Source organism: Schistocerca americana, chromosome 3 (assembly GCF_021461395.2).
Source record: "Schistocerca americana isolate TAMUIC-IGC-003095 chromosome 3, iqSchAmer2.1, whole genome shotgun sequence".
Taxonomy (NCBI): Eukaryota; Metazoa; Arthropoda; class Insecta; order Orthoptera; family Acrididae; genus Schistocerca; species Schistocerca americana.
Genome location: NC_060121.1, coordinates 36,323,351 through 36,339,811, shown reverse-complemented (window position 1 = coordinate 36,339,811; position 16,461 = coordinate 36,323,351). Strand labels below are relative to the sequence as shown.

Sequence of the window (16,461 nt, the reverse complement as noted above, 5' to 3'; positions counted from 1 at the left end):
CCAATGGAGATTCTTGGCGCCGATTTTGCTACACCACGGAGCTATGCCCTGAGCAAGCCAATCACAGTTAAGATTTTGCAGAAAACACAGGAACTTGCCCGCCAAGACTGCCTGGGAACACACGTCATTCCCACGCCTCGCTGGTAGCCCGACAGAAAGTGTTTTCACAAAGTTTCTGCGAAGTAACGGAATCTCTAGCCCAGCCGCCCCTTCTGGCCCCTCTGGGCGTGTCGCTCCCGCTCTTATGACAATGTCGGCGTCTGGAAAGCATCCACTCGACTCCCTCACACCCATCGGCTTAACCCTTTCAAGATCAGCAGTACTCGCCTGTCACCGGACCACCTGGGTGAAGAGAGACGCTGCATGAGTAGTGCGCGTGTGAAGGAATCGCAGCTTTTCACCGCATGCAATTAGAGAGGAAAATCGAATTACTCAGAGTAAGATAGAAATATGAGAGGGGGCTCATGCCACCTCTCAAGGTTTCTTGAGGAATGGCAGCCCATTGTTCATGGAGTGCTGCACTGAGGAGAGGTATTGATGATGGTCGATGAGGTCTGGCACAAAGTCGGCTTTCCAAAACATCCCAAAGGTGTTCTATAGGATTCAAGTCAGAACTACGTGCAGTCCAGCCCATTGCAGGGATGTTATTGTCGTGTAACCATTCCGCCACAGACCGTGCATTATGAACAGGTTCTCGATCGGGTTGAAAGATGCAATTGCCATCCCTGAATTGCTCTTCAACAGTAGGAAGCAGGAAGGTACTTAAAACATCAATATAGACCTGTTCTGTGATAGTTCCATGCAAAACGACAAGGGGTGGAACCCCCCTCCATGAAAAACACGACCACACCATAACACCACCACCTCCCAATTTGACTGTTGGCACTACACACAGTGGCAGATGACGTTCGCCGCGCATTCGCCATACCCACACCTTGTCATCGGATCGCCACGTTGTGTACGGTGATTCGTCATTCCACACAACATTTCTCCACTGTTCACTCGTCCAATGTTTACGCTCCTTACACCAAGCGTGGTGTCGTTTGGCATTTACCAGCGTGATGCGTGGTTTATGAGCAACCGTTCGACCATGAAATCCAAGTTTTCTCACCACCCGTCTAACTGCCATAGTACTTACAGTGGATCCTGATTTAGTTTGGAATTCCTGTGTGATGATCTGGATAGATGTCTGCCTATTACACATTACGACCGTCTTCAACTGTCGACGGTCACTGTCAGTCAAGAGACGAGGGCAGCCTGTACGCTGTTGTGCTGTACGTATTCCTTCACGTTTCGACGTCACTATCACATCGGGAACAGTGGACCTAGGGATGTTTAGGAGTGCGGAAATCTCGCGTACAGGCGGATGATACAAGTGGCACCCAATCACCTGACCACGTTCGAAGTCTGTGAGTTGTGCAGAGCGCCCCTTTCTGCTCTCTCACGATGTCTAATGACTACTGACGTCGCTAATATGGAGAACCTGGCAGTAGCTGGCAGCACACTGCACTTAATATGAAAAACGTATGTTTTTGGGTGTGTCCTGATACTTTTGATCACATAGTGTACGAGTGGTGCTGGCCTTCAGGAAATCTTTGTTTACATGCTTCTCCGTAAGGAGAGGGCGTAAAATGATTAATTTCCATGTACCGTTTTATAAAGTTCTTGGTTGGGTTTGACGATGTTTTCTTTTTTACTAGTTCTGAGCCCACTTGGCGCCAAACTCTGTGAGTGACTCAAGAATTTGCATATCACGGTTCCTTGCTTCATAACCGCCTCTAAATGTCTGCTACAAGCGTGTGTGTGGGAAAGCTGATCTGAGAATTGAACGCGGTTAAGTCTGGTATTTCAAGAGTTCTTCTTTGTAACTTGAGATTGCATAACGGTTCGTACCACATACCAGTAACAAACATTAAATCCTAGAACTTGGTGGGATCCAATAAGAATCTTTGCTGCACTAACTATTTAACGAAATTTAAACTATCGTGAGATATTTCTCTGGAAGTAATGTAGGAAGTGTTTTCTTTGACCTAGGAGGAATGCGTGTTCGCCTCATGTGTCATCACAGTGGTCATTGTTGGTTAACGTATTTCTTTAGCGGCTTACAACAGTTGCGACAGGTAACAGGGAGCTAGTGAAATTCATTTAACTGCCTTACCATGTTTATTTTGAGTGTGTTCGCGGTGATGAGTGTTAGCGCCACAGAGCTACCCACGTGTGGTTATGAATGACTCGTGCACAGAGGCTTGAGAGTTGGTAAGGTTATGGTGAGTAGTGGCTTGCCAAGCGTCAGCGGATAAATATATTGCAGTGCCAGTGTTGTTCCGAATTACGACGCAGTGCTCCTTCAGACATGCGTGCACATCTAAAGACATACGTTAGTAGGCAAACAGTTGAAGACATATGGAAATTTGGGTCTGGCTGTGAGTCAGGGAGCCAAATGGTAAGGCGACCATTCGTAATAACAGGGAAAGCGGTCGTTATTTCATTACGCAGTTGACGGTTGTCCATATTCGCAACTGCAAATACATTTCCTCGAACAGTATAAGACGTCAGACCTCGTCATTTTTTTAATTTGTTTACAAAGAGAATACTCCATGCACAGTCTCAGGTATGGCGGCAGCTGCAGAAATTTGATCCGGTCTGCTACTGTGTCTTAATTTTAAGGGTGCAAAATTCGACACATTGAGTGCACAGAATAACACTATTTACGTGAATCAGATGCAGCACTACTCAATGAATTCGCATCAAGTTGTGGGTAGTAATTACGAATCCAAATCTCTATTAAAAAAAGAAAAATAGGAGAGAGAGAACGAAAAGGAAAGAAATTTTGAAAATGGTCAGCATTTAGCCATGTTTACACGTCAATATATGATAGGAATGTAAACCGATATATCCTAAATCATTTCATTTGTGGAACCGAAAAATAACTAACTAACCGAGCGAGCTTTGTCCCACTGGCATGCTGTACTTGAAAGTAAAACCACTCTACGACTGAGGTTCCTCGTTTAATGCCATTGAAACCCATCCCCACAGGCTGGGAAATTGTAGGGCATAAAGTTTGAAACTGAAACTACAAGCAGTAAAAGTCAGTCTTACGGCACGGCACTTTATAGCGCAGCCAGAGAAATATAAATCTTTCACAGAGATGTGCAGCCATTTGGTAACATATTTTCCTAGTAATATGACATAAAGCGATAGTGAAAGGAGTTGCAGATCCGAAGACAATGGGAGGTAAAAGCTTACGGCCGGCAGACGAGCGCTGGCCGGCCCCCGAGATGCGCCGCACCGTGCCGTGCCTGGCCGCCGCCGCCGCCGCCGCCGCCGCCGCTGCCGCGCTCTGCCTCGCCGCCTCCGCCGCCCCCGGCGCGCCCGCGCGCCGCCGCCGGCTGGTGGGGGGCGAGGAGGCGGACGTGGCGGCGGTGCCGTGGGTGGCGGCGCTGCACCACCGCCGCCAGCACCTGTGCGCCGGCTCCATCGTGGGCGCGCGCCTCGTGCTGACGTCGGCGCAGTGCGCGCAGCGGTCGGCGCCCGGCGGCCTGGCGGTGCGCGTCGGCTCGTCGCTGCGCGGCTCGGGCGGACAGGTGTGCCACGCGGCCGAGATCACCTCCCACGAGAGCTACCGGCCCTGGTCCTGGGACTACGACATCTCCGTCGTGCGGCTCGACGCCGACATCGCGTTCGACAACAAGAAGAAGGTACTTCTGCGTCACCTTTCCCGGTGCTCAAACTGTCTACTTTTACAGGAGACTCGGACGCGTATCCTTTTCTCGATTCTTTTCGCTCTGGCAATGTGGCACGGGGCAGAGTTAGGTCGTCAGAGTGCACCGGACGTACCGGAACTCCACCGACAAACCTTTGGAGGTCGTTCGTGAATACCTTCTGAATATTTTGGTATAAATGTCTCCGGCAGCACGTTACAGTGTAACAATACCAGACGTACCTGAAAATTTCAGTGAATGCTCTCAAAAAGTAAAGGAAACAAGAATCGCAAATAAAATACATTTCTTGACGTTCGAGGTAATCACATTATCTGTGACACAGTTCTAACATTAGTCGAAAGGCTGTTGGAAATTATCAGTAAACACTTCTTGGGAATCCCTTAAAGCACAGTGGCCACACATTGTCAGATATCCGCATCGTTACAGGACGTGAGACCTGGTTCTACCGGAGAGGGACTGTCAGTCAGTGGCATAGTACTCATCGTCTTCCCCACTTCCCTCTGGCAGAAATTCGTGTTGGATCGAGCCCTTGCAGTCGAAAAAGGCGATCAACGTGGTCTTAATCTTGGATATTTTCAGTTTTTTCTTTTTTTTTGGGGGGGGGGGGGGGGGATCAGGGTTGATAATGAACTCTATGTCGCTGACTCTGACTCGGTCTACAGATCGTGTTAGTGGCATCAGTTCACATCTCCTGTATGTAGCAGATATCTGACAACATGTTAAAACTACACGTCGAGCAGTTTCACCAGAAGCATTTGGCGACCGTACCCAACAGCTTTTCAGCTAATTTCAGATGGCTGATGTGTGTTGTAGCTAATAATGATTACTCTGAATGTCGGTAAAGGTCTATTGTTTGTAACTCTTGTTTTCATTACTATTGCGACCATTCACCGAACATTTCAGATGCACCTTGTATAATACGATTCGTCCAATTTGTTACTTCTGTTAAATTTGTTTCTCTGAAAATGCTTTCACAAAATGTACAGCAAAAGAAGAAAAGATTAATGCAATAGCACTCACAAGGGACCAAATTAATTTGACCTCATCTTTTAAGGAGAAAAAAGCGCACCTGCAGTTATCGCCTCGGTAATCCGTCTAGTGTTAAAATTTGGGTCATAATTCTTACAGTGCTCAGTCATGAACTTCAGAACGTACATATTCCAAGCACGCACCCACCCTGCTGTGATTCACTCTGCCCCACTGCAGCTGCTTGCTGCCTCAGCTCTACAGTGGAGTGCGTAAGAGGTCTGTGCGATCCTATTTTGACATTGCCAATATAATCTCTTTGCTTTCAACATTTTTATGCCAAAATTCAAAAACGCAACTTAAATAAGTGAAAAGAATGAGAGTCTCATTAAAGAAGTAACATAGTGCTATTAAGATCACTGTAGTGCGACATTTTCTTTGGATTTTAAAGTTGGCACTGTTAAAGTGAAGCGCATTTTCACGGTCACATTCTTCAACGTTGTTGGCATGATTAAGCTGTAAATCGAAAACTATTACAATCATTTCATAATATTTTGTCGACTGCTTAGATTTATCCTTTTTACTCGTAATTTGAGGCATATACATATTTGCGGTTTGTCGATACGAATATTTCCTTAAACTGATATTTAAAACATATGTTAATTAGATTGACGTATTACATACTCAAATTACTTAGTATTTTTCACATAAAATAATATGTGTTCTCGAACAAGGTTCAAAACAGATTAAGCAGATGTGTCCACTGCCCGTTCTCTTCCCTTGCCTTCAAGAACCCATAAACTGTACACTACTTTGCACTTGGGTTTTAGGTAGCTGCAGTGGGGAAGAACGACTGACGTGCAACTGGCGCACGTCAAATTCTAAATGCTGTGCTTTCAGAAGGTCACAACCACGTACTGTCGGCATCGTGACCTGTACCTCCAATCTTTTTCCGAATACACCTCTTTCACTTGTGATATTCGAACAGTTTATCCGCTATTACAGACTGAAATTTATTGGAGAACTCAGCCTTTCTCTTCTCACATTCTCTCTACCGAGCCCAGATTCTCATGTAATTCTTTCTTCTATTCCTTCTCCCACAACCACATTCCAGTCCCTTGTGGTGTTTAGATTATCATCACCTTTCACATACTGAATTACCCTTTCTATATCGTGAAATATTTTCTCTACCTCTTCATCTTCTGCTTGTGACGTCGGCATGTATATCTAAAGTGTTATTGTTAGCGTTGGTTTGTTATCGATTATCATGAGTACAATCCTATGACATCCTATCACTAAATTAATTGTCTGCCCTACTTTCCTATTCACAAACAATCATACTCCTGTTGCACCATTTTCTGCTGCTGTTGATACCCATAGATATCATAAAAATGTTGTTGTTGTTGTTGTCTCCAGTCCAGAGACTGGTTTGATCCAGCTCTCCATGCTACATGCCCTCGGAAAAAATAACGGCTGTAATTTCCCCTTGCTTTCAGTCATTCGCAGTACCAGGACACCAAGCAGCATAAAAATCTACGCGTGTAAATATATATGTATGTATGTATATATGTATATTGTCTATCCCCTCGTAAACCACTGGACCGATTTCAACGTGACTTGGAACACATATCATTCTCTACTTGTCTGGAAAGGAGATGGGTGTGAAAAAGAAGTGTAGCCCACGACGCGCAAATATTCAGACTTTATTCATCCATTATTTGAGAATGACAACACTTAGTGTCATACGACAGACTTAACACATAATTTCATACCTTCACAAAACTTTTTCTCGTTAACAGACTCCAAGAAATGCTGAAAGAAAAAACTTTATTGTTAATACATTGTCACTGTTCATGCCTGTAAAACTGCCGCATGATCCATGCCGTTTAAATTTATTATTTCTTTGCTACTAACTCTGTTCGCAACACATCAAGCAGGTAGTATCCAAATACGCCGCTGAAGCTACCTACAAAATTATATTATTACATGAAGCATATTTGAGGTATGGCGTCATAAACAATGAGCTGCGAGAAAAGAAAACTGTAGAGGGGATTTCGCTAGAGATACGAATGAGGTACGTGTACAAATATGTGCAAAATATGTTAAATATGTGTGAAATACATGTGATATGTGCACATATGGTCAAAGCCGCCGTAAAAACTTGGTATACATATTACTTATTGTATCTGAAAAGAAATACTGTGGTATACAAACTGTCAACCTACTGGGGTGGGGGTGATAATGTGGAGAGAGAATGGGGTTGGAGGAACAAACAGACAGACAGAGAGGGTGAAGGACGGTATTGACACAGATATGGTGAAGGTGGAGTTGGACAGAGGGAGGAGGGGGTGGGAAATGGACTCAGAGAGGGAAGAGGAGGAGATGTAGAGGGGGAAACAGGAGTTAGATGGGGTGAGAAAGAAATAGATGGGGCAGAAGAGGGTAGAGAGGAGATTGACAAAGGGGGAGGGAGCATTGGACAGAAGGGGTGAGAGTTGGTGGACAGAGGGGGAGTGAGGAGGAGTAGATGGACAGAGAGAGGGCAGGAGGAGGTGCACTGCTAGAACTGCATACCTGAGCAGTTCCGGATCTTCGGCTGTTTACCCTACAGAAGGGTCCAGAAGAATGATTGCTCTCTTTGATAGTCAATATTAATGGAACAACATGACATTCCGTTACAATTCTTGTTCAAGGGGAAAGTTATTTTATATTTTCAAAGTGACCCCCATCAACAGCCAAATAACGTCGATGCCACTGACCTGTTTCCAGAACTACGGCTGTCAGTGTTGCCAGTGACGACCGCACAGGACGCCTCGACGGTTTCTTGTAGCTACTTCAGTGTACCTGGCTTCTGTTAGTAAACTTCATTTTTCAAGGTACCCTGTAGGTCAAGAGGTGTAAGGTCTGGAGACTGGTGGGTAGTCAACAGCTCCTCTTCGACCTATCCGTCTTCCAGGTTGATTTTCATGCAGTAGGCTCTGACATCTCTGTGGTAGTGAGGCGGAGCGCCATCTAGTTGTAGATAAAATCTTTCATTTCCAAACACCTCTCGGATGGTAGGTAGTACCGATGTTTACAGCATATGAAGATGCAGCTCACCACCTGAAAAATTAACATGTTTGTCCACGTGAATGTGAGGATTTTCAGGGGCACACTTTACGCACTTATTGCGGTTTCCAGTACCGATCAGTTCGAATTGTGCTTCGTCAGGCCAGATAGCTATCCCAGCAAACCGTTCATCAACGCACAGCATGCCTGCAAACCACTATTAGTACTGCATCCTTCGATCCTGGCCGTCTTCGTTCATACCGTGCAGCTGTCTTGGAATGTGTACACTTTCCACTTTGCATCCTTCCTAATTCGTCCTGTACTTGATCAGCTTACCTCGCTTTCACGTTCACCCTGCTTTAAAAATGTTTGAGGTGTTCTACTAAAATGTTGCAATACAGTAGTTCTGGAAGTTGATGTTTTTGATCTGCCAGACCTTTCCTTACGCACACCCCGAACAGTACCGTCGTCCTCAAGTTTATCCCGAATATGATAAATTGTTGTACGTGTGGTGGCTGAGTTTCGTACAAATTACGCCATTGCTGTTGCATCTCCATCATGCTTTCGTACTTTCAGTACTACTTTAATACGACATTGCGTTTCTCAAACGATAGTCTTACTTTGAGCAGCGGACGTTCGAGGAGTTCGTAACGCGTGCTTCATTCTGTGTCACCGCCTGCCATCATGGCATGGGGGCTGAAGATGGCCGCTAACTGACTGAAACCGATAACCACAAAAATAAAGGTTTCTTGCAGTTGAGACTGTTTATACTCAGTTTAAAGTACTAAGAAAACCGCTGTTCTCCGCGATAAATGTTCTCAATAACTGCAATCTTACTTCATTCACTGCTGCATTGTCTTCTGCTGGAAAACGCGCTCCAAGATATGTTGCGGAAACAACGGACTACGCTACCGCACAAAGAGATATTAAGTATCAAAGAGTGACTACATTTTTCTGTACCTCTCAGATCCATTTGACAAGAAATCATTATCTTCTTTGTACTTGACTTTACTGGCCTCCATAACAGGATGATTTCGTGCTGACATGATAAAGTTGTAGGAATGATGGATAGGTTAAATGTATCAATTAGTGGTAAAGGACTCTGTTTTGAAACCGACCCAGACGGAAGTTACATGCGAATGTCATTCTGGCACATCCGACAGTGTAATAACACGGAAGCGCCAAAGTAACTGGTACAGGCATGATATTCAAATACAGAGATGTGTAAACAGCCACAATGCGGCGCTGCAGTCGGCATCTACCGTATAAGACACCAAGTGTCTGGCGCATTTCTTAGATTGGTTACTGCTGCTACAATGGCTGGTTATCAAGATTTAAGTGTGTCTGAACGTGGTGTTATAATCGGCGCACTAACGATGGGAAACAAAATCTCCGAGGTAGCGATGAAGTGGAGATTTTCCCGTACGACCATTTCACGAGCATACCGTGAATATCAGGAATCCTGTAAAACATCAAATAAACGACATCGCTGCGGTCGGAAAAAGATCCTGCAAGAACGGGAGCGACAACGACTGAAGAGAATCATTCAACGTGACAGATGTACAACCCTTTCGCAAATTGCTGCAGGTTTCGGTGCAGGGCCATCAACAAGTGTCAGCGTGCGAACCATTAAACGAAACATCGTCGATACGAGCTTTTGGAGCCGAAGGCCCACTTGTGTACCCTTGATGACTTCACGACACAAAGCTTCACGCCTCGCCTGGGCCCGTCAGCAGCGACAATAGCATTTTGATGACTGTAAACATGATGCCTGGTCGGACGAGTCTCGTTTCAAATTGTATCGAGCAGATGGACGTGTATGGGTATGGAGACAACCTCATGAATCCATGGAACCTGCATGTCAGCGGGGACTGTTCAAGCTGGTGGAGGCTCTGTAATGGTGTCGGGCATGTACAGTTGGAGTTATATGGGACTCCTGAAACGTCTAGGTATGACTCTGACAGGTGAGACGTGTGTAAGCATCCTGTCTGATCACCCGCATCCATTCACGTCCATTGTGCATTCCGACGGACTTGGGCAATTCCAGCAGGACAACGCGACACCACACACGTTCAGAATTGCTAAAGAGTGGCTCCAGGAACACACTTCTGAGTTTAAACACTTCCGCTGACTACCAAACTCCCCAGACACGAGCATTATTGAGCATACCCCAGATGCCTTCAGAAGAGATCTCCACCCCGTCGTACTCTTACGGATTTATGGACAGCCCTGCAGGATTCATGGTGTCAATTCCCTCCAGCACTACTTCAGACATTAGTCGAGTCCATACCCTGTCGTGTTGCGGCGCTTCTCCGTGCTCGCGGGGGCCCTACACGATGTTAGGCAGATGTACCAGATTCTTTGGCTCCTCAGTGTACAATATATGTACCGCTACTGTTGTTACAAAATTTGAGAAGTGATTGAGCACAAGATCGAAATATGAACGGCTGGAGGGATCTGACATGGCACTTTCCTTAAGCGATTTAGGGAAATCACGGGAAACCTACACCGGTTGACTTTTTGCTTAAGATTTGTTGTGCTGTTGCTGATACTGAAGCGACAGTCGCTGTTGTCAAAGTTCAAGAAACTTCGGATCCATTGTACCAGCACTGGGACTGAACGCATCACTAAAATAAAGGGAAGTCCTGGTAGCCACTCTCCTTTCATACCTTGAACGAAAGCATATACAAAGAGCAAGTGTTTAGTTACATACTGAACGGAAACCGAACAGTCTGAAAACAATATGACAACACATTAAGAACACTTCAAATGGCAAAGAACAAGTGCTGCAACTGTGTGGAGACTGGCTCTTCTACGCCAATGTGACGTGATGCACAAGTCCCAGAGTAGTAGTGCATTTTGTTAGTGCAGGTTGCCTACATTAGGGGCAGGTAAGACTCGTGCAAACCTATTGTTCTCCTTCGATTGACAGATCATTAACCTATTGTTCTGCTAAAGTCCTTCCTTTTGATTGACAGGTCCTTAACCTATTGTTGCCCCACCCCTCGCCCTCCCCTCGTACACCTAACCCTCCTTCCCTCCCTCTCGCCAAAACAAGCACATTTTTGGTATGAAGGGGTTATTTCAACAGTGGTACAAGTCCATTTTTGTTCATTTTGAGATATAGTGTCCTAAAGTTAAATGAGCGCTGAAAAATCTTCAGTTCAGATACCAGAAATATTCCAGCATATGGCTTCTTGCTAGAGATGAGCCTTTCTTTCTGTTTGCTTGGATCATTAATTTCAGAAGCATTATAGGCAGAAAAGTGGAGGTAATGGACTCGTACCACTATTGAAATAAGTCCTTCATATGTTTCATTGACAACTTAATTAAATTGATTAATTAATTAGCCCCTCTCCCTCTAGTAACCCCTCTTCCCTCCCCTCCCCCTCCCAGAAATTGGTGGGGATAAGATGCAGTTGATCAGCCATTTGGAGGGAACTCGATTGCAGTGTATTAAATATGATTTAAACAATTTAGACTATGCATGGAATATTGTATAATTATTTGTACTAGTGTATGTAATATATTTTATTTTTTTTGCTAAAGAATTTGTCAGGAAATTAATCATAGCATATGGAATATTGTTTAAACAATTTACAGAATGTGTGGAATATTGTTTATTTAAACAATTTACAGGATTATAAGCAGCATATGGAATACAGTTTATTTATTTGTTTAAAGAATTTTTCAGGAAATTGATCGTGACCCAACCCTCCACCACGCCTTCGCCCTCGCTGGTACAGGTACAGGTACACTTTCAGGTCAGGCTATTCGAATAGCCCCATGTCACATTTGGTTGACTAATTAATTAAATTCATCAATTAAGTAACATGTCCCCCTCTGGTAAAACACCAATACCTCCCCCCTCTACCCACCCCACCCCTACCAGGAAACTGGTGGCTCTGAGGTGGAGAGGGAGGATCTCATGAAGGGAAATTCAAGGGTAGATTGTCTATTTGTAAAAAATTGTGTTTGCAGGGTTCGGATTTCTCTTGCTCATCATTCTTTGCTGTTTCGAAAGATGCAAGTCTTGTAAGAAGTAATTAAATCGACCGCCTTTTTTTTACCATGAAAATTACACAGAAAGCTTTCGATAGCGAAGCATGCACCGCCTGCCGTCCCCGTACCACTGGATTGCACAGAACACCAACGCACTCACTGCCAGCAGTGGCGACGCTGCACTCAGCTGCCAAGCCGTGCCGTGCCGTGCCTACGTACCCGTTTGGGCCCTGCAAGCTTGAGGCGGTGGCATCCCTGAGAAATACCTCTCGAAACACTTGCTTACCTAGGCACTGTTGCTGGTGCGATGACACACAGCTTTTGTACCTCAATTCCAGCGAGATGTTCACATAGCGGCTCACCCTCAGCGAGATGTTTGCATAGCGGCTCACATTCGGCGGCGCAACTAAAAGGTTGTGTCACACTGAAGCCACATGTCAATGTACAGAGTTATTACAAATGATTGAAGCGATTTCACAGCTCTACAATATCTTTATTATTTGAGATATTTTCACAATGCTTTGCACACATACAAAAACTCAAAAAGTTTTTTTTTAGGGATTCACAAATGTTCGATATGTGCCCCTTTAGTGATTCGGCAGACATCAAGCCGATAATCAAGTTCCTCCCACACTCGGCGCAGCATGTCCCCATCAATGAGTTCGAAAGCATCGTTGATGCGAGCTCGCAGTTCTGGCACGTTTCTTGGTAGAGGAGGTTTAAACACTGAATCTTTCACATAACCCCACAGAAAGAAATCGCATGGGGTTAAGTCGGGAGAGCGAGGAGGCCATGACATGAATTGTTGATCATGATCTCCACCACGACCGATCCATCGGTTTTCCAATCTCCTGTTTAAGAAATGCCTAACATCATGATGGAAGTGCGGTGGAGCACCATCCTATGGTACGTTTAGCTCCCTGCTTGCTTTATTTGTCGACTTCCGCGGGCTACGCGTGAAACTTGCCCACACGCGTTCAACCGTTTCTTCGCTCACTGCAGGCCGACCCGTTGATTTCCCCTTACAGAGGCATCCAGAAGCTTTAAACTGCGCATACCATCGCCGAATGGAGTTAGCAGTTGGTGGATCTTTGTTGAACTTCGTCCTGAAGTGTCGTTGCACTGTTATGACTGACTGATGTGAGTGCATTTCAAGCACGACATACGCTTTCTCGGCTCCTGTCGCCATTTTGCTCACTGCACTCTCGAGCGCTGTGGCGGCAGAAACCTGAAGTGCGACTTCAGCCGAACAAAACTTTATGAGTTTTTCTACGTATCTGTAGTGTGTCGTGACCATATGTCAATGAACGGAGCTACAGTGAATTTATGAAATCGGTTCAATCATTTGTAATAGCCCTGTAAATAACAGCCAAATCTCCCTCTGGACACGCTATAGAAATCTTTTTCAACGCTCCCCAGGAAACCACAGGATGCATTCTTCCTAGCGAACCTAATGGGACAGTCTATCCCAGGGGTCTTCAAACATTTTAGTCAGCGGGCCACATTGACTCCTCCACGAAGTCATAAGGGCCAAGATCTACCTAGTGGGATTAAAGCATCCTAGCACTCCATGATCACCGTAATGTAAGGCTAAAGGAAAGATGAAATTGCAAAAATCTAAGGTTGTGGAAATAGCTAACATTGAAACAAACTACGATTTTTATTTAATTACATAATTTTGATTGGTGGACGCACCTGACAGAAATTCTGGCGTATTTTATTTCGGCGAATTTCACCGACTGCACATTCTTCACGAAAGCGTCCTGCAAAGTTAACGAAATCTCAAAATAATTGTCAGCGGCACTATCACTGCAAGACGTAACAGAGGAAGAGTATGTCAACGCATTGTTATTTCAAGCGGTGCAACAGTAAGTTTAGTTATGTAGTCTTGTAGCGAGTAGCAGAGGCAGAGCATATATTTGATATTTCTGTTGCGTGATTGTGTCTATGTTGCGAGTGTCTCACGTTTTTTTAAGTGTTATATGCACTGTACTAGCAGGTGAGACGACGAAGTGTGGGACAATTCAAATTTTGAATTCGAAGAGACAAGGAAAATCTGAAAATCGAAATACTTATAGCACGACTTGAGTATTTTTTCACTGTATTTTTTAGTCGACCTACAGTGTAATTGTGAGTATTTAATTTAGTAATTAAAAGTACCTTCAAAATAAATTCATTGCATTTTGTTTAGGCAGACTACTCCCCAGTTTTATTAGTATTAAAGAGTACAATTATATTTTCAGGTTACAATCTTTTGTGAAGTTCTGTACAAATATGGAAAAAAAACGAAAGGTTGACAATGAATGTAGAATTTTTAAAGAGCAGTGGGGATGTCGATATTTCGTGGTGGAGTGAAGCAACAAACCAATGTGTATTATCTACAATGAAGCAATATCAGTCTTCAAAGAATACAATATAAAACGTCATTATGAGCCAGCTAACGTGGGCCGGTTTGACAGCCCTCGCGGGCCTGTTTCGGCCCGCGGGCCGTAGTTTGAAGACCCCTGGTCTATCCAATACATATCAGTCCCATCCTGAAAATCTTGTGTGCACAAAAATAGTTAACAGTTACTTTCACTGTTGTAGGAGCTTTTGTGATGTCTCCGTTTGTCTGCTAACACGACCTGTTTACGAAAATAGTCCAGAATAACACCGAATGCATTCTTCCTTATGGTCCTAACGGGACAGCCCGTCCGTCAAGTCACGTACTGAATTTAACTGTGAAACTGCTGCTGACAGTTGGTGGGCTACATATAGTTAAATACATTACAAGCACGCACCGTGCCGAAGTGCAGCGCCGACGGAGGAAACAGCCGCCGTAAACGCGGAACATGACTGCAGATGTAGACGTGCATGTGAGCCACAGAGGGGCCAGTCAGCTGTGTGTGACCCCCCAACCCAGGAGGATCTGAGTGTTAGGGATTCGAATGCTACTCCCACCCCAAACACTCGTCATATCGAATCTTCTCAAATTTCCGCAGATTATACACGGGACACAAGAGGTCCCGAACGCAACTCAATGCTAACTGGGTATTAGTTCACTATTCACCTGCCCAGGGGGAGCTGCGAGCCAAATCGTCATTAACTGGAAGTTTTCTCGGCCTCTCTGAACTGTTGTACAAAGGATGGGCAAGCCCCAGCTCGAAACAGAGGCGTTTGCTGTTTCCGGTTCCGACCTTCTTGCTGGCTGCTCTGCTTTCTACAGCCATCTCCAGACTCACACGGTCACACGAATATTGGGAACCAGGCACATGTTTATCAGTGTAACTACAATTAAACAGAACTGTTGCTACAGTCTGACATCGAGCAATGTCACCCCTGGTCCTGGAACGAATATAGTGTACTTAAATTTCCACGTTAAAAAAAATACAAGAAGAAATTCTTTTATTCCCCTTACGGCTATAGATGTGCTGAATCTTTACCTCCGTCACGATAGGACACATAATCATTTTCTTCACTTTCAGGAAATTATTTGACGTTTAAGTTTTCCAGTCAGCGCTTCCAGAGGGTACTGCATTGTGCCAAAACTCTCTCAAACAAGTGTTATAAAGCACAGGCGTGATAATTAACAACGCTTCCCAAGGACGAAAGGGTCAAAGACATTGCCAGTAGGGGTTGTTGTGCTGCAATCTACGTCGAAGTCGATAGTGCAACTAGGAAGACACGAGAATATGGTTTGGCTTGCCGATGAGGGTCGTTTTGTTACAGCTGCATCGCCCGTCCTGTATGCACACTATAGCAGATTCGGTTGAGCCGTTGCATTACTATACTGTGCAACTGTTTACGAAATGAATCTATCACCCCTTACGTTGGAATATACTCGTCAATGCGTTGAAATCACAATTCAACACTCTCCCCAGCTGGTGCGTCTTCACACTGCAAAAGAGCCTGCCGCCATCACATGCTTGTCGATGGGTAAAGGATGTAATTACAATTTAAAAAAGCCACTAGCGTCTATTCCGTTTATCGATTTCACCACTTCCACGACACCTTCTCGTATTTTCGGTACTTGTAAATCAAGCCAACATACAGTGGTATCTTTTATATATTTAGACCGCCAAGTCGGAGTTTGTGTCAGTACGTTTCATGAATAGCAACCACCACCCACGCCACACAAATTTCCCCTGACTAAGAAATCATTGTGAATGCAATATGTACTAGAGAATGTGCATTTGGAGGTAATTTTTATGGGCCAAGCAGATGGGTGGAGAAACCGTAAAACTGCTGTAGTCTAAGCACATTTTGAAGTTCTTGTTGCTAAGCGCTGTGCCCGTTTAACACTTTGGAGCAGGATGAGGATCATCACCTGACGGATCTGTTGTTGCAGCTGGCAGTTTGTTACGAAAAAACAAAAGAGCCTGTAGCGACTTTGTTTGTTACATGTGCGAGAAACGGCAACTTAATGATACAGACCTGTTTAGATCCAATAACATGTGTACGCGGAAGCTGATTTTCAAAGAGAAGTACCTCCTATAGGCATGAATGCAAAGAATGCTTTTTTGCAAGCGCACAATAGAATTCTGTTTGTCCCTTTCAGCGCACACGCTGTAACTGAATAATCACTATGAATCCATCGTCACTCAGTGTGTGCAGGCTGTCTGAGAATAATGGTGAATCTGAGGAATGGTAGTGAGTGTACTGTGCAAAGTATGTTCATGCTTTAGTTATCACTATTAAATTGGAATAGTGACTGCACAATTCCGCTTATTCAAAGACATAGCTG

General features: G+C 44.6%; 1 protein-coding gene across 1 annotated transcript in view; it reads left to right on the top strand.

The window, feature by feature from the left end:
* The first annotated feature begins 3,227 nt into the window (after positions 1 to 3,227).
* The window catches only part of LOC124605234 (trypsin alpha-like), an 82,121-nt gene continuing 68,887 nt past the window's right edge, over positions 3,228 to 16,461 (top strand). The window contains exon 1 of the mRNA XM_047136785.1: positions 3,228 to 3,698. Within this exon, the coding sequence (XP_046992741.1) occupies positions 3,228 to 3,698 (471 nt within the window). The remainder of the gene's footprint in view (positions 3,699 to 16,461) is intronic.